This window comes from Salmo salar, chromosome 04, assembly GCF_965601325.2.
Source record: "Salmo salar chromosome 04, fSalSal1, whole genome shotgun sequence".
Classification (NCBI taxonomy): Eukaryota; Metazoa; Chordata; class Actinopteri; order Salmoniformes; family Salmonidae; genus Salmo; species Salmo salar.
In genome coordinates, this window is record NC_138294.1 from 16,469,281 (window position 1) to 16,488,363 (window position 19,083).

General features: G+C 45.9%; 1 protein-coding gene across 1 annotated transcript; it reads right to left on the bottom strand.

Moving 5' to 3' along the window:
* Positions 1-347: 347 nt before the first annotated feature.
* On the bottom strand, positions 348-18,925 carry LOC106602274 (PRELI domain-containing protein 1, mitochondrial). The gene is made up of 6 exons (XM_082974140.1): positions 18,777-18,925; positions 17,285-17,500; positions 16,299-16,524; positions 14,523-14,630; positions 12,185-12,263; positions 348-3,012 (listed from the first exon to the last, which is right to left on the bottom strand). Exons 2-6 carry the CDS (start codon positions 17,374-17,376, stop codon positions 2,897-2,899), a joined length of 621 nt encoding a protein of 206 aa, XP_082830266.1. The 5' UTR covers positions 17,377-17,500; positions 18,777-18,925; the 3' UTR covers positions 348-2,896.
* Positions 18,926-19,083: the final 158 nt, after the last annotated feature.

Sequence of the window (19,083 nt, forward strand, 5' to 3'; positions counted from 1 at the left end):
GTGTTACGTTACACCATCATTATGGAACGACTGGGGCGCAACGAGGATTGGGTTGAGAAAGGCTTGTCCAGGCTCTTGTAAGTACTTGAGGAATTCAATAGGAATTCAAATGATCCTATTACTATGCAATGATAACACAGGAAGATGAAGCGCTATATTATGTAAAATAACCTCAGTAGTCTGATGGAGACTGGAGAATGATAAACACAGGAAAGTGAAGTGATTTATGTAAAATAACCTGTCTGGTGGAGACTGGAGAATGAGGAAACAGGACGGTGAAGTGGTTTATGTAAAATAACCTCTGTCTGGTGGAGACTGGAGAGAATGGCCAAACAGTAATAAAAAGGTCCAATGCAGCTGTTTTTATCTCAATATCAAATCATTTCTGGGTAACAATTAAAACGGAGTTAAAAATCTAAGAAAAAATTGTTTCTTAGCAAAATGCAAGAAGTTCAGGCAGTCTTTTCCAACAGCTCTTATGCTAAAAGGACAATTTCACAGTATTATTCCAACCTCCTATATATAAAAACACAGAAATCACTGACTGCACTGCCCCTTTAAATAGTTGGCATGCTGAACTTCTACAGGCTCTTTTTAGGCCCCCTGTTGTCAGATTACTGCAATAGCATCACAACATCGACTAAGTTGTACATAGGAATATGAAAACCATGGCATTGAACGTTACAATTTCATGACAATATGCAGTAGTTTAGTTTACATAAAACTGAACCAAAACAAAATGAGAGCAACATAAGATTGATAAAGTTGTATCCCAAATAATATTAAATCACTTATTTAAGTGCAGTATTATTTCAATGTTAAGACTTATGACAATTTCCTCTAGTCTAAAAATCACAGCCAAAATGATTTCAAAATCATAATAGCTAGTTCTACCTTAAAGGAATGCAGCAAAAATATTAAGAGACAAACCAATGTTGGACTAATACATTATTAATGTACAATAAAACATGAAATACATCAACTGTCCCTGGTAAATGTCAAATTCCTAATTTGATATCGCTTGATATATCCAACAAATCAATCGTAGACCTCATTGACAAATTCAGTCGCACGACGCAGTTGGAAGGGTAATACAATAATTACTAATTATTTATATTATCTGATAAACTCTCAAACTCCAGCATACATCCAGTGTTGTGGAACATTATTATTTCTTCAGCTTGTCTTGGTACCTTTTACTGTTATTTGGCATGTCTGATTTGTCACGTTTTATGCTTTTCAAAACAGGCCTCACTGACAGTGCACAAGAGATATGTCCCAGAGCTTACTCAAGTCAGGGTTGTGTTCATTATGGCACACCATATAAAAACATTTTGCAACAGAAAGTGTTTCTATTGGACAAGTTCAGAAAGTACACTACATGACCAAAAGTATGTGGACACCTGCTCATCCAAAATCATGAGCATTAATATGGAGTTGGTCCCCCTTTACTGCTACAACAGCCTCCACTCTTCTGCGAAGGCTTTCCACTAGATGTTGGAACATTGCTGCGGGGACTTGCTTCCATTCAGCCAGTGAGGTCAGGCACTGATGTTGGGCAATTAGGCCTGGCTTGCAGTTGGCGTTCCAATTCATCCCAAAGGTGTTCGATGGGGTTGAGGTCAGGGCTCTGTGCAGGCCAGTGAAGTTCGACAGGCCGTTTCTGTATGAACTCGCTTTGTGCATGGGGGCATTGTCATGCTGAAACAGGAAAGGGCCTTCCCCAAACTGTTTGACAAAGTTGGAAGCACAGAATCATCTAGAATGTCATTGCATGCTGTAGAGTTAAGATTTCCCTTCACTGGAACTAAGGGGCCCGAACAATAAACCACCACAGACCATTATTCTTCCTCCATCAAACTTTACAGTTGGCACTCAGCATTGGGGCAGGTAGTGTTCTCCTGGCATCCGCCAAACCCAGATTCGTCCATCAGATCGTGAAGCGTGATTCATCACTCCAAAGAATGCATTTCCACTGCTCCAATGGCAGCGAGCTTTACACCACTCCAGCTGACGCTTTGCATTGCGTATGGTCATCTTAGGCTTTTGTGCGGCTGCTCAGCCATGGAAACCCATTTCATGAAGCTCCCGACGAACAGTTATTGCGCTTACGTTGCTTCCGGAGGCAGTTTGGAACTCGGCAGTCCCATTCTGTGAGCTTGTTGCCTACCACTTCACGGCTGAGTTGTTGTTGCTCCTAGACGTTTCCGCTTCACAATAACAGCACTTTGTTGACCAGGGCAGAAATGTGACACTGACTTGATGGAAAGGTGGCATCCTATGACGGTGCCACGTTAAATCACTGAGCTCTTCAGTAAGGCCATTCTACTGCCAATGTTTGTCTATGGAGATTGCATGACTGTGTGCTTGGTTTTATACACCTGTCAGCAACGTGTGTGGCTGAAATGGCCAAATCCACTAATTTGAAGGGCTGTCCACATACTTTTGTATCTCTGTTTCGCTCTGTTTGAGAACATTTTCTTGCGTTTGGTGCCTATTGATCATGCCCCTAAGTTGTGGCAGGCGGTCAGACAGGGGCTCAGTACATGAGATGTATTAATGCTAGGCTAATGAAAACAAGAGCAGAGCCTAACCCCAGAGGAGCAGAGCTGTTAGTTAGTGGTTTAGATGGACATATTGTACACCGAGACCTTGATACAAGCAAGCTTCCAGTCAATGAAAAGGCGTGTGCATGAGTGTGTGTGCATGCGCAGCTCAATTCTGATTTGTTTTTCCTCACAAATGGGTCTTTTGACCAATCAGATAAGCTCTGAAAAAGATCAGAATTGGCCAGCCTGTGTGTTGCATGTGAATGTGTTGCTTGTGCCTGCCCTGCGTGCACAGTGTCCCATTCCAGTCCTGGTTCCAGCCGGCAGCAGTGGATGTTCCCCTGTCGTCACACGTACTGCTGGGGCTGTTTCTGCGGGGCGGCGGCCGAGGCCAGGGTCTTGGCTTTCTCTGTAGCAGTCTTCACTGTGTCCCGGACGCAGGGCTGACGCTGGGGTGCCTCTCCTGTGGGCAGAAGACGAGAGAGACATGGGGTGAGTGTGTGTATACAGTAAACTAACCAACATGTAAACATGGAGTGAATGAATACAACTCCACATTACTTAGACTTGATATCCTGGGACTAAAAGTGTGTGTGTTGGAAAGACCACAAGGCTCAGGTAACAGGGATCTTGTCATGAGGCAGCCAGCAGGTCTTCTGCTCAGGGGTTTGTTCCTGGGTCAGCATTCTCTCTAACAGTGTGTGTGGTTGGGTTTCACTATTCTTGTGGGTACCAGAAGTCCTCACAAGGATAGCAAAACAAGGAACATTTTTGACAAGTGGGGATATTTCGCCGGTCCCCACAAGGAAAAAGGCTATTTTAGACTTAGAGTTAGAGTTAAGGTTAAAAAGTTTAGGGGAAATAGGATTTTGATTGGGAATACATTTTAAAACAAGTGTGTGTGTGTGTGTGATTGCCCTCTCTACAAGTGTGTGAAACAATATAACCTTTCCTCCATCTAAAAAAGGCTATTTTAGAAGTAGGGGTTAGAGTTAAGGTGACCTCTACCATCCCCAGAGGTCTCCTAGTCAACACACTACCACCGTCACAACAGAGACAAGCAGAGCATTCCTCTTCTTCAGTGTGAGTTGTGAACACTGAGGCCATCCAAATGCTTCTAACAGATACTTCAAACATCTGGAAAATATTTAGACTGCCAGAGAGGAGAGGAGCCAATCTTGGAGTGGTTGTTGAGGCTGAGCGATCCTATCTGGAGCGACCAGTAGGGAGGAGAGGGAGAAGGACACACACACACACACACACACACACACACACACACAGCAAGCACAATGGATCCAGTCACAGGCCAAGAAAGACAAAGATGAAAGTTAAGGAAAGAGATCCAAAGAGGGCGAGAGAAAGATACTCAGAAAAAGCTGCTGGGGACTCCAGCAAGAGAAACCTAGACAAAAGTGTCTTGGTCAGGCCCACTGAGTCTGGCCAGCCTCCAGGACATGGGGTCAGTGGCAGCATAGCGTGACGTGGCCCAGAGGAACCTTAGCTCAGGGGACAAACTGTACTGGGAACAGGGACAAGGAGAGATGGGACAGAGTGAGGAGGCTACTACAGTAACTGTACTGGGAACAGGGACAAGGAGAGAGGAGGAAGCTACAGTAACTGTACTGGGAACAGGGACAAGGAGAAAGCTACAGTAACTGTACTGGGAACAGGGATGAGGGGACAGAGGGGAGGAAGATGTTCTATGCTAGGCCAGGCTAAGACTTCATGGCACCACATGTACTGTTCTACTACAGACAATGGGGGGGAAACTATGACAACACTCTCTTCCTCCCTGTCTCCCTCTGACTGAACCCAGCCCAGCTGCAGGTCTGGAGCCACTGACCAGAATAACCACAGCCCTGGTCCCTTCCCAGGGCCGGCTGCCTTGGCTGACCCCCAGAGCACCCTCTCTCTGTGGGGGATGGAAGGCTTCTGAGGCCTCCATACAAAGCCACATCTTTCCTCTGGGCTCTTTGAGCTCAACCCTCGCTCTCTTTCTCTTCGCTTCTCTTTCTCGGACGCTGTCGCGAACCTCGTGGCTGGAGATGCAGGCAGGAGGGAAGATTAGTCGCTTCACACAAACGGATGTGTGTGTGCATGCAGTCGCAAACACACCGATGCAGTCGGATAGTCTCTAGCACACACACCAACAGAAATACGTGCAGTCTCACACTCCGTTATGAATAAAACCCCTTTGATGTTGGCCAACGACAGGAGGTGGTCCTGGTTGTTTCTACCACACTGTCTGAAATGGCACCCTACTCCCTATCGGTCCTGGTCAAAAGTAGTGCACTACATAGTGGATAGGGTGACGTTCCAGACGCACATGACTTTGATCAAACCTTGAATATCTGGTATGCTCGTTTGACGATTTCTCAGTTTTGTATCATCCTTGCTCCGACTCCTTTCACAGTACTGGAGCTACTGCCTGGCTGGCGGTGTGTGTCGGAGCTACTGCCTGGCTGGCGGTGTGTGTCGGGGCTACTGCCTGGCTGGCGGTGTGTGTCGGGGCTACTGCCTGGCTGGCGGTGTGTGTCGGGGCTACTGCCTGGCTGGCGGTGTGTGTCGGGGCTACTGCCTGGCTGGCGGTGTGTGTCGGGGCTACTGCCTGGCTGGCGGTGTGTGTCGGGGCTACTGCCTGGCTGGCGGTGTGTGTCGGGGCTACTGCCTGGCTGGCGGTGTGTGTCGGGGCTACTGCCTGGCTGGCGGTGTGTGTCGGGGCTACTGCCTGGCTGGCGGTGTGTGTCGGGGCTACTGCCTAGCTGGCGGTGTGTGTCGGGGCTACTGCCTAGCTGGCGGTGTGTGTCGGGGCTACTGCCTAGCTGGCGGTGTGTGTCGGGGCTACTGCCTAGCTGGCGGTGTGTGTCGGAGCTACTGCCTAGCTGGCGGTGTGTGTCGGAGCTACTGCCTAGCTGGCGGTGTGTGTCGGAGCTACTGCCTAGCTGGCGGTGGAGCCCAATTAACTGAAAAGTTGGGCACAGTGGGAGGTTGGGTAAGCAGAGCGGTGCGAAGTGTTAAGATAAAGGGACCCTGTAAAGCTTTAAACGCTAGGAACGATCCTCCACTATGTGTGAATGATCTGGCAGGGGGTCTGCACCCCGAGGAAATATTACATTCCCCAAGTAAGTGAATTAATGAAACGAGAAATTTCCTTTGTTCATGTCGCCTGAACAGGAGAATTAAATATCACAGAAGTGACATGAAATCAATTTAGAGTGGAATATTATGTGAATCATACCGACATGATTCACAGCTAAACTACATTTTTCATGAAAATAAATCCCCCTTGACATTCATCTCAAGTTAGAATTCCTTCAGCCAACATGCACTTGCATCAACCGGGGAAAAATGACAGTACACAATCTACAAAACATTATGAACACCCGCTCTTTCCATGAAACACACTGACAAGGTGAATCCCTTATTGATGTCACTTGTTAAATCAACTTCAATATCAGTATAGGTGAAGCCTTAAGAAACTGATTGTGTGTGTGCCATTCAGAGAGTGAATGGGCAAGACAAAAGATTGAAGTGCCTTTGAATGAGGTATGGTAGTATATGCCGGGTGCACAAGAACTGCAACGCTGCTGGGATTTTCCACTTTCAACAGTTTGCATTGGCGTCAACATGGGCCAGCATCCCTGTGGAATGCTTTCGACACCTTATAGTCCATGATCTGAAAAATTGAGGCTGTTCTGAGGGCAAAGGGGGTTGCAACTCAATATAAGGAAAGTGTTCCTAATGTTTTGTACACAGTATTTGCAGCAGCTACAGATAAGCACAATACAGGATCTAATGCTCTAGAATAGCTGGTGTCTGTCCACATTGATGCCAAAGGGAATTATGACTCGACTGCATTGTTCCTCAACTACTGTGGATACTAGAGATTGTTCTAGAAATGGCTGCCTAGTGGCTACAGAAGCTACTACCAGACAGACATGTGACATCCCCCAGCAAGGGGTTGGGACGAAGGTGTCACAGATCCATGGCTCTGATCCAATATCCACACCTGTTGTATTCGGCGCACATGACAAATAAACTTTGATTTGAAGCATACCATTTAGGAGGAAGCTATGGTTGTCTGAAATGGCATCTTATATACTACATAGTGCAGTGCAGTGCACTACTATTGACCAGGGCCCATAGGGCTAAAGTAGTGCACTCTATAGGGCACAGGGATCCACTTCAGACAGTCTGTATTGGACAAATGGTACAATAGTATGGATATTGGATCGTAGCCATGCCGTCACCATAGTGACAGACCCTAGTACTGTACTGACCACCATAATAAACCTGATACCTAGTCCAGCTGTAGTGACAGACCCTAGTACTGTACTGACCACCATAATAAACCTGATACCTAGTCCAGCTGTAGTGACAGACCCTAGTACTGTACTGACCACCATAATAAACCTGATACCTAGTCCAGCTGTAGTGACAGACCCTAGTACTGTACTGACCACCATAATAAACCTGATACCTAGTCCAGCTGTAGTGACAGACCCTAGTACTGTACTGACCACCATAATAAACCTGAGACCTAGTCCAGCTGTAGTGACAGACCCTAGTACTGTACTGACCACCATAATAAACCTGATACCTAGTCCAGCTGTAGTGACAGACCCTAGTACTGTACTGACCACCATAATAAACCTGATACCTAGTCCAGCTGTAGTGACAGACCCTAGTACTGTACTGACCACCATAATAAACCTGAGACCTAGTCCAGCTGTAGTGACAGACCCTAGTACTGTACTGACCACATAATAAACCTGAGACCTAGTCCAGCTGTAGTGACAGACCCTAGTACTGTACTGACCACCATAATAAACCTGAGACCTAGTCCAGCTGTAGTGACAGACCCTAGTACTGTACTGACCACCATAATAAACCTGATACCTAGTCCAGCTGTAGTGACAGACCCTAGTACTGTACTGACCACCATAATAAACCTGATACCTAGTCCAGCTGTAGTGACAGACCCTAGTACTGTACTGACCACCATAATAAACCTGACACCTAGTCCAGCTGTAGTGACAGACCCTAGTACTGTACTGACCACCATAATAAACCTGATACCTAGTCCAGCTGTAGTGACAGACCCTAGTACTGTACTGACCACCATAATAAACCTGAGACCTAGTCCAGCTGTAGTGACAGACCCTAGTACTGTACTGACCACCATAATAAACCTGATACCTAGTCCAGCTGTAGTGACAGACCCTAGTACTGTACTGACCACCATAATAAACCTGATACCTAGTCCAGCTGTAGTGACAGACCCTAGTACTGTACTGACCACCATAATAAACCTGATACCTAGTCCAGCTGTAGTGACAGACCCTAGTACTGTACTGACCACCATAATAAACCTGAGACCTAGTCCAGCTGTAGTGACAGACCCTAGTACTGTACTGACCACCATAATAAACCTGAGACCTAGTCCAGCTGTAGTGACAGACCCTAGTACTGTACTGACCACCATAATAAACCTGATACCTAGTCCAGCTGTAGTGCAGACCCTAGTACTGTACTGACCACCATAATAAACCTGATACCTAGTCCAGCTGTAGTGACAGACCCTAGTACTGTACTGACCACCATAATAAACCTGAGACCTAGTCCAGCTGTAGTGACAGACCCTAGTACTGTACTGACCACCATAATAAACCTGAGACCTAGTCCAGCTGTAGTGACAGACCCTAGTACTGTACTGACCACCATAATAAACCTGATACCTAGTCCAGCTGTAGTGACAGACCCTAGTACTGTACTGACCACCATAATAAACCTGATACCTAGTCCAGCTGTAGTGACAGACCCTAGTACTGTACTGACCACCATAATAAACCTGATACCTAGTCCAGCTGTAGTGACAGACCCTAGTACTGTACTGACCACCATAATAAACCTGATACCTAGTCCAGCTGTAGTGACAGACCCTAGTACTGTACTGACCACCATAATAAACCTGATACCTAGTCCAGCTGTAGTGACAGACCCTAGTACTGTACTGACCACCATAATAAACCTGAGACCTAGTCCAGCTGTAGTGACAGACCCTAGTACTGTACTGACCACCATAATAAACCTGATACCTAGTCCAGCTGTAGTGACAGACCCTAGTACTGTACTGACCACCATAATAAACCTGATACCTAGTCCAGCTGTAGTGACAGACCCTAGTACTGTACTGACCATCATAATAAACCTGATACCTATTCCAGCTGTAGTGACAGACCCTAGTACTGTACTGACCACCATAATAAACCTGATACCTAGTCCAGCTGCAGTGACAGACCCTAGTACTGTACTGACCATCATAATAAACCTGATACCTAGTCCAGCTGCAGTGACAGACCCTAGTACTGTACTGACCATCATAATAAACCTGAGACCTAGTCCAGCTGTAGTGACAGACCCTAGTACTGTACTGACCACCATAATAAACCTGATACCTAGTCCAGCTGTAGTGACAGACCCTAGTACTGTACTGACCACCATAATAAACCTGAGACCTAGTCCAGCTGTAGTGACAGACCCTAGTACTGTACTGACCATCATAATAAACCTGAGACCTAGTCCAGCTGTAGTGACAGACCCTAGTACTGTACTGACCACCATAATAAACCTGATACCTAGTCCAGCTGTAGTGACAGACCCTAGTACTGTACTGACCACCATAATAAACCTGATACCTAGTCCAGCTGTAGTGACAGACCCTAGTACTGTACTGACCACCATAATAAACCTGATACCTAGTCCAGCTGCAGTGACAGACCCTAGTACTGTACTGACCACCATAATAAACCTGATACCTAGTCCAGCTGTAGTGACAGACCCTAGTACTGTACTGACCACCATAATAAACCTGAGACCTAGTCCAGCTGTAGTGACAGACCCTAGTACTGTACTGACCCCATAATAAACCTGAGACCTAGTCCAGCTGTAGTGACAGACCCTAGTACTGTACTGACCACCATAATAAACCTGAGACCTAGTCCAGCTGTAGTGACAGACCCTAGTACTGTACTGACCACCATAATAAACCTGATACCTAGTCCAGCTGTAGTGACAGACCCTAGTACTGTACTGACCACCATAATAAACCTGAGACCTAGTCCAGCTGTAGTGACAGACCCTAGTACTGTACTGACCACCATAATAAACCTGATACCTAGTCCAGCTGTAGTGACAGACCCTAGTACTGTACTGACCACCATAATAAACCTGATACCTAGTCCAGCTGTAGTGACAGACCCTAGTACTGTACTGACCACCATAATAAACCTGATACCTAGTCCAGCTGTAGTGACAGACCCTAGTACTGTACTGACCACCATAATAAACCTGATACCTAGTCCAGCTGTAGTGACAGACCCTAGTACTGTACTTACCATCGCAATAAACCTGAGACCTAGTCCAGCTGTAGTGACGGCATGATGCACACAGAGGGGACAAAGACAACAATGGAAATATGTCCTATAAGTCTTTGAGGTGTGTGTCTAGTCTGCTGCCTTTGTGTGACACTAGGACAATGTCAGACAGAACGCAGGCCTCGCCACTGTCGTCATGGTTACCGTCGTCATGGTTACCGTCGGCATGGTTACCGTCGGCATGGTTACCGTCGGCATGGTTACCGTCGTCATGGTTACCGTCGTCATGGTTACCGTCGTCATGGTTACCGTCGTCATGGTTACCGTCGTCATGGCCAAACATTGGACAGCTGTGATTATCTGTTATGAACTGATGTTTGACATACAGGGCATTCACAGATTATTCACACCCCTTGACTTTTTCAAATGTTGTTGTTACAGCCTGAATTCAAATATTATTAAAATTGAGAGTTTGTCATTGGCCTACACACAATACCCCATAATGTCAAAGTGGAATTTTTACAAATAAAAGCTGAAATGTATTCAAATCATTTTTATTTTACCTTTATTTAACTAGGCAAGTCAGTTAAGAACAAATTCTTATTTTCAATGACGGCCTAGGAACAGTGGGTTACCTGCCTGTTCAGGGGGAGAACGACAGATTTGTACCTTGTCAGCTCAGGGATTTGAACTTGCAACCTCTTCGTTACTAGTCCAACGCTCTAACCACTAGGCTACCCTGCCGCCCCATTTATGACAAGCCCAACTAAGTTCAAGAGTAAAAATGTGCTTAACAAGTCATACAATAAATTGCATGGACTCACTCTTTGTGCAATAAGTGTATAACATGATTTTTTTTAATAACTACCTCATCTCTGTACCCCACACATACAATTATCTGTAAGGTTCCTCAGTAGAGTAGTGAATTTAAACATGGATTCAACCACAGACCAGGAAGGTTTTCTAATGACTCGCAAAGAAGGTCACCTATTGGTAGATCGCAAAAAAAAATAAAAAATCTGAATATCCTTTTGAGCATGGTGAAGTTATTAATTACACTTTGGATGGTGTATCAATACACCCAGTCACTGCAAAATCCTAGAGGAAAACCTGGTTCAGTCTGCCATGCACCAGACACCGGGAGAGGATTTCATCTTTCAGCAGGACAATAACCTAAAACAAGGCCAAATTCTACACTGGAGTTGCTTACCAAGAAGATAATGAATGTGGCCGAGTTACAGTTTCGACTTAAATCTGCAGAGAGACCTGAAAATGGTCAACAACTAATTCGACAGAGCTTGAAGAATTTTGAAAAGAATAATGGGCAAATGTTGCACAATCCAGGCGTAGAAAGCTCCTAGTGACTTACCCAGAAAGACTCACAGCTGTAATCGCTGCCAAAGGTGCTTCTACAAAGTATTGACCTCAGAGGTGTGAATACTTATGTAATTGAGATATGTATTTCATTTGTAATAAATTTGCAAAAACGTCTAAACATGTCTTCACTTTGTCATTATGGGGTATTGTGTGTAAATGGTTGAGGAAAAACTCAATCAATTTTGAATTCCATCTGTAACACAACAAAATGTGGAATAAATCAAGGGGTAATTAATACTTTCTGAAGGCCCTGTGGCATATGGCGCAGTCACGCAACGCGTGGGACAAAACACTGGTCTGTGACTATACGGCTTAAGCTAATCACATTGGATGTTTTCAGCCTCTGAACATAGACAAACGGTTGAATCATTGACTCAACCGGACTCGTTCAATTAAGAGAGTGGGAACTTGTAGGTGTCAATCTTTAGGGAGGGATATCTCCGAGACGAGAACATGGCCATACTCAGACATGCAGTAAATCAGTAATCATCATCGTCGTCGTATCACTCCACTCGGCGAAGGACTTCAAGAGACGCGTCCGTCTGGCGACGCTATCACGGCCTGATTATCCACGGACGATTGTGTGTGTGTTACACTTCAGGAGAGAGAGAAGGTATGATGGGAGGGTTAGTGTTGAGAGTTGATTGGTGGGTGGGAGCTGTGATTAATTTCACGACTTCACTTCAGACCACGGCAATCAGCCATGAGTAGACTTTGACAGACTTTTTGGTACTTTGTGTAATGTGGAAAACATGACGGAAAGCACCAATCTCCAAAAATATAACTTTTTCCCTCTAAAAAAAGTTTGCCCATCGCCTCCAACCACATAAATCCCAGAAATAAAGTTGTTTGGTTTCCTCCTTCTCCTACTTCAGTACGTACTGTGTAAGTTAGACAGAGCGTACTCCAGGCCCTTCATGGCCTTCACCTGGTTGCTCTTGAAGCGGGCCAAGCCAAACTCCTGGGGAACAGAACAGACGGACATGACAGGAAACAGCAGGGTTTAAATGGGGAGACATGAACAGCAGTGTACTTCCCCCCCCCCCTCTCTTTCTTTCTTTCTTTCTTTCTTTCTTTCTTTCATCTCTCTTGTTCTCTCTTTCCCATCATCTCGACTTCCATTTCTCTCTCTAGGGGTAGTCAAGGCTAGCACACACCGCTAATAATAATAATAACAAGCTAAAATAGTTTTCTACCCTTGCGTAGAAAACATTCCTGGTGGAAGATGACCATTTCTTTGTTTTGGCATCTGCAGACACACTTTTCCTCTTGTGCCATTATTCGTCCCTATAAACCATTTCTTTGTTTTGGCATCTGCAGACACACTTTTCCTCTTGTGCCATTATTCGTCCCTATAAACCCTCTCGTGTGTGTGTGTGTGTGTGTGTGTGTGTGTGTGTGAGAGAGAGACAGAATGCCTAGCTTGCTGAGGTGGAAAATACTTATGTGGGCCTCTTAGATTTGTCAACCAAATATCTGGGTCGGACTTAAGGGAAAATCTGTTTTTCAACTCAGACTGGGCTTTTGTTATAGATGGATTATATATGTATGTTCTCATAGGTGTCCAACAACGACCGCAAGCAGATCCTTCAAATTGATTTCCCAGGCTACAAATCCAAATGTACTGCTGCTTTGCAGACTGCTGCTATTCAATATCTGCTCCCATTAAACGGGTCATGGCTTTGGTGATGAAAAGGGGTCGTCTGTCCTGAGGTACTTGAACTATTTTGCTGTAGTGTAGTGGTCCTCTGAGCCTCGTATATGTGGATGTATTCAATAGCCATCAGACCTGGGTTCAAATAGTATTTGTTATCCATTCAAATAATTTAGCTGCACTTGTTTGAGCTTGATTGGCGCAATGTCACCAATGGAGTAGTCCCAAAACCAAACTCATTTGGCACCCCAGACAGGCTCAATCAAACTCTCAAAGTATTTGAAAGAAAGCAAACATTACTTGAACCTAAGTCTGCTTTGAACATTACTTTAGTCTTGGATGTAGACTCCATACAGGGCTGTGCCGTCCTATAGCTAGCTGGTCTGGGGCTGGGCTGTGCTGTCCTATAGCTAGCTGGTCTGGGGCTGGGCTGTGCCGTCCTATAGCTAGCTGGTCTGGGGCTGGGCTGTGCCGTCCTATAGCTAGCTGGTCTGGGGCTGGGCTGTGCCGTCCTATAGCTAGCTGGGCTGGGCTGTGCCGTCCTATAGCTAGCTGGGCTGGGCTGTGCCGTCCTATAGCTAGCTGGTCTGGGGCTGGGCTGTGCCGTCCTATAGCTAGCTGGGCTGGGCTGTGCCGTCCTATAGCTAGCTGGTCTGGGGCTGGGCTGTGCCGTCCTATAGCTAGCTGGTCTGGGGCTGGGCTGTGCCGTCCTATAGCTAGCTGGTCTGGGGCTGGGCTGTGCCGTCCTATAGCTAGCTGGTCTGGGGCTGGGCTGTGCCGTCCTATAGCTAGCTGGTCTGGGGCTGGGCTGTGCCGTCCTATAGCTAGCTGGTCTGGGGCTGGGCTGTGCCGTCCTATAGCTAGCTGGTCTGGGGCTGGGCTGTGCCGTCCTATAGCTAGCTGGTCTGGGGCTGGGCTGTGCCGTCCTATAGCTAGCTGGTCTGGGGCTGGGCTGTGCCGTCCTATAGCTAGCTGGTCTGGGGCTGGGCTGTGCCGTCCTATAGCTAGCTGGTCTGGGGCTGGGCTGTGCCGTCCTATAGCTAGCTGGTCTGGGGCTGGGCTGTGCCGTCCTATAGCTAGCTGGTCTGGGGCTGGGCTGTGCCGTCCTATAGCTAGCTGGTCTGGGGCTGGGCTGTGCCGTCCTATAGCTAGCTGGTCTGGGGCTGGGCTGTGCCGTCCTATAGCTAGCTGGTCTGGGGCTGGGCTGTGCCGTCCTATAGCTAGCTGGTCTGGGGCTGGGCTGTGCCGTCCTATAGCTAGCTGGTCTGGGGCTGGGCTGTGCCGTCCTATAGCTAGCTGGTCTGGGGCTGGGCTGTGCCGTCCTATAGCTAGCTGGTCTGGGCTGTGCCGTCCTATAGCTAGCTGGTCTGGGGCTGGGCTGTGCCGTCCTATAGCTAGCTGGTCTGGGGCTGGGCTGTGCCGTCCTATAACTAGCTGGTCTGGGGCTGTGCCGTCCTATAGCTAGCTGGTCTGGGGCTGTACCGTGGTGTGCTGTCCTATAGCTGGTCTGGGGCTGTGGTGTTTTCTGTTGCGCTGTGGCTGTTCTGTACGACATCTGTGCTGTACCTGGATAGGTCTGGAGAAGCCGTAGACTCCAGAAGAGATCCAGGCCTCTCGTCTGAGCAGCGTGAAGGCAGGCCGGTCCTCCTGGAATACGCAGCGCTCCTCCACCGTCTAGGAGAGGATGGGGGAAGAGAGGGTTGTTAACCAGGTGGTGTTGGTTTGCTGCCCTCAACTATAGGGCACAATACATAAAGAAGCAAACAACTTCAATGCAAAATGAACGAAGAACAAGTTATGAATTCCACTTCATTTTGAGTCACTGGTTGCGTGCGATAATAAATGTTTTATAAGAGTGACATTTTGTTCCGAAATATGATGTTGGAGATGATTACAAAGTTGTTCCATCTGTCTAGTGATATGAGTCATCCTCTCCTTCAGCTGCCGTCAAGTGGAATCAAAACAAGACAGCGCTCGCTAGCACGCCGCCACAACGCTTTGCGTTAACTAGACGGTGGGCATAATCTGGTGGGGTGTGGGTGGGTGTGTGTGTGTTCCTTATGGTGCTCCTCTCTGCTCATCCATCAAGTTGACAGCACCATATATCTTGATCGATAGACATCAAGTGTTGGCGATCTTGAGATGAATACAAAGTGGGAAGGGGATGAACAAAGTGCTGGTTGAATCATAAAAAGGTCTGTGCATGATTGCAGTGTAGGTCTAGTTGACATTGACCAGGTATGGTGAGATAAAGTGTCTCGTTTAGTCTCTCACATTAAAGCCTTGTTCTATTGCTAACCGTAGAATGGAGAGTGAACTCCGACTCTCGTAGAGACTTGAGACGTCATCTTTCTTATCCAACAAAGCAGGTCCCTGAGAAACAGAAAACCACCAACAATACATTTCACGTCTGTCTCTTTAGTCAAGGGTTTACCAGTCTGAACCAATATCCAGCCAGACTGCAGAATGTTGCCTTTCTCTCTCTTTTTTTTTTTTACAAAATGGCACAAATTATATACAATGGAAAACCTTGTGGGTATCAACATGAAGGAATTTCTCTGGGAAACAGTATATTCATTGTGCTGTAGGCTTGGAGACAGTCGGTTGCTAGAGAAAACAAACAAGCGCGACCAGTAAACAAGCCCGTCTCTCAGGGGGGCGGGGCAACGCAGAGGGCACTTTCTTGTCAATGTCTTGTGGCTGTAATATAGGTCAACCACTGGAGGTCATGAAGGGGCAGACACCAACCTAGCCTAAACCGTTGAGGAAAAGATCTTCCATTCCGTATCTAAAGATATGCAATAACACTTTATTTGGACAGCAGTTTTCATGTAGACGTGCATATCAAAGTCTCTGTTCAATAGTAGGCTGTGTGCTAATACGTAGATACATTCTTATCTTAGTCAATACTAATAGTGTCAGTCTTTCCTTTTTTTAGCTGCGCCGCAGCTAAACGCAGTAGGGGAAACCCAGCGTGTTCCTCTGTCTGGTGGCGGTGGTGCTGATACTATCTCCTAAAGATAGAATATGGATTTCTAACAAATACAAGATACTCCACGGTGTTGAGTCAGTGTACTGTAAAAGGACATGAGCGTCCACCAACCTAGTAAAACAGAGAGAAACCTACACGTACTAACAAACACATACATGAACTACATGTGACTGGCATGAGTGTCAAACCCACACGTTTGGTGTTGCAAGCACCATGCTCCAACCACTAAGCTGTGGGAACCAGTATCCCTGGGTTCCAAATTCGAAGCCTAGCCCCTACTCCCTAGCCACTTCTTGGTGTAGGGGCTAGGGGTCGATTCGGAATGGAGCATATGTCGGGGCGTACCTCACCATTAACGTAGTGTGGTTGAGGTTCCAGGTGTACGTGGTGAGGCTCTTGGTGACCGGGTCGACGACGGAGTCCTCGACAATGTAGACGGAGCGTGAGAGGTTGGAGGGGAAGAGGAACTCGGCCCAGCGAGGCATTCGATTGGTCTTGGTGAGCAGGCGTCTGGAGAGAAGCCGCTGGTCCACCGTCACCTCCCGGAACACCACGTCCTCCGTGAGAACATGGGTGCTGATGCACGGGAACACACACAATGTTGGCGGTATGCTATCAGTTGGTCCAATTACTAGTTGTTCAGACAACTGAAAATAACATTTGCATGACACTTGACATACTCCACAAACAAATTTGAACATTGTCAGTACTTCTGAATTTAACCTGCTAAATAGTTGCAGATTTGTACATTTCAAGTACTTGTATTTGATTATTAGCAATCGAATACAAACCTTGAATCAAGTACTCAAATAAAAGGAAAGATGTCTGGGTTCAAACAAAGAGGAGATATTAACAATACAAATAGAATGAAGCACTTGACTAAGTCACTTCCTTCTGATCTGACAAAGCTGGTATCACTTCTCCACGGTGGTCACTCTCAGTTCTCCATCTTAATAAAATCTTCTCACTGTTGTTTTATCTGAACTTGTGTAACAGTGTCAGACACCATAATCTCATTGTGAGTGAGAGTAGGGCAATTCCACAGTAACATAATGATCCTGAGACTTTAGAATGTATATCAAACAAAACAATGACTGCAAAGTTCAACTGTACAAGGACAAGCACAAGGACTACTTGTAACAATGTCCACTGAACATTTTACAAAAACACATTTGGTTATAGAGTGACGGTTGGTGCCGTTTGTGCAATAGTAGGAGAAAGCACACAGGTTTTCCATGGGTCTGGAGTTTGTGACTCAATGGAAAATAGGCATAGCCCTTCTCACCAAATCATTGAGGCATCCGCCATAAAAGCGGGTCAGCGCGAGGTCCTGTACCTGAATGGGTTGGGATACCTCTGCCAGAAGGCAGAGACAACATGGTCCCACGAGGTCCTGATGTCTACGTCGTTAGAGAAGTACTTGACCATTCTCCCCCTGCCTGCCGATGTGCAGCCTGCACTGGTCTGAACGCGGACTTCTTTGGATTGTCCTGTCTGTGATAACTATGCTGGGTGCTCTCAGATGCTACTGACTCCATCCACACACTGAACCCTGGTGAGGGAGAGAGGGGTATTTCAGGATAACAGGTATAATAGCACTGAGCCCTTTATCTCAGCTACATGTAGGTCTGATAACATCAGATACTGTATGTGTTCAAAACAGAACCAAAAATCTATGTTGCTCTGCTCTAGGTTTGTAGCTACTACTGGCTAGCTACAGCCCTCAGTGGTTATGTGCAGCTTCAATAATTTTAGTCATTTAGAAGACTCTTATGCAGTGCGACTTACAGGAGAAATTAGGGCTAAGTGCCTTGCTCAAGGGCAAATTGGCAGATTTTCACCTAGTCGGCTCCTGGATTCTAACCATTGACCTTACAGTTACTGACCCAATGTGCTTAACCGTTAGGCTACCTGCTGCCCGTCCCACAAAATAGGATGTACTGTGTAAAAGTACCCATCTTAGTATCTCCTGACAGCTGGGTCAAATACACACAGGTATCGTATACCATGTGGGGTATCATCATTCGCTTTAATAGACCTGTCACAGATTCAGTCACATACCGTACAAGGGGAGAAAGAACATTGCTCAGGTTGCATGGGAAATAACGTGGCCCCCTGCAACATGTGACAGTTGTGACGTTAGATGACGATTGGCACAAGAGGTCTTCACTAGTTACCACAGCTACAAAGTCATAATTATCGCTTAACCCCGCCTATTCCTACAAATTATCTTCTTAAAATCTAAGCTTTACCCTAAACTTAACCACACTGCTAACCTTAAGACTAACCTTAAATTTAAAGACCAAAAATCACATTTTTGCTTTCATAAATTTTTACGACATAGCCAATTTGACTTTGTGGCTGTGGTAACGAGTGACAACCATCATTCAATCGACAAAGCATACCGGTTTTAAAATTACTCTTGTTCAATGAATACCTAGTTACATTGCCAAGCACATAGTTCCCTTTACAATGTACTTGTCTGGATTGAGCGTGCTGGTCTTTGTGGAACATGTCACCTTGACTGAAGTGGCATGGCACGATCGTGCTATCAAGCAACCTAACTGGCAAAAACACTCAATTCATGCACAATTATGAAGGCTAGCTAAGTTAAGTTATTATCTAGGTAGTAATTAGCTACTATACGGGTTTGTCTAGCTTACTGACATAATTTTAGCAGTTTCACATGGTGAAATGTAGCTATCGTTTTGTTACTTGTTAGCATGAGTAGCTTAGCTAGCTAGCTAATTCCGCAAAAGACAGATTATATCAGGGTAACAAGTTATCAAACTGTGCTGGACTATGGCAAGTATTTACTGTTCACATACCTGATATACTATCGCAGCATTTATGGGGATTTTCAGTACACCAATAGTTACATTTCCTCCGTAATGTTCCCTATTTTGATAGTAGCGTAACAGCAGTCGTCATTGAATCAGAAGTTACCCAGTCCAAAAATGGCATGTGTAGTATCCAACAATGCACCGCTTTAAGAATGAATATTCATTATAGGACTACAACTCTCTTCTTCTATTGGACTTCATTGGTGAAAACCGTGCCCATGAAGATACATTATCATACTGTATACTTTTTATAACATGAATATCTTTCGTTATTTGTCTGTTCTTGGAGATG

Coding starts and splice junctions, on each gene's coding strand:
- LOC106602274 (XM_082974140.1), bottom strand. CDS start 17,376: ATGGTCAAGTACTTCTCTAACGACGTAGACATCAGGACCTCGTGGGAC. Junction 16,525..17,284: donor AGGTATCCCAACCCATTCAG/GTACAGGACCTC, acceptor CCCGTGCATCAG/CACCCATGTTCTCACGGAGG. Junction 14,631..16,298: donor TCAACCACACTACGTTAATG/GTGAGGTACGCC, acceptor ATCCTCTCCTAG/ACGGTGGAGGAGCGCTGCGT.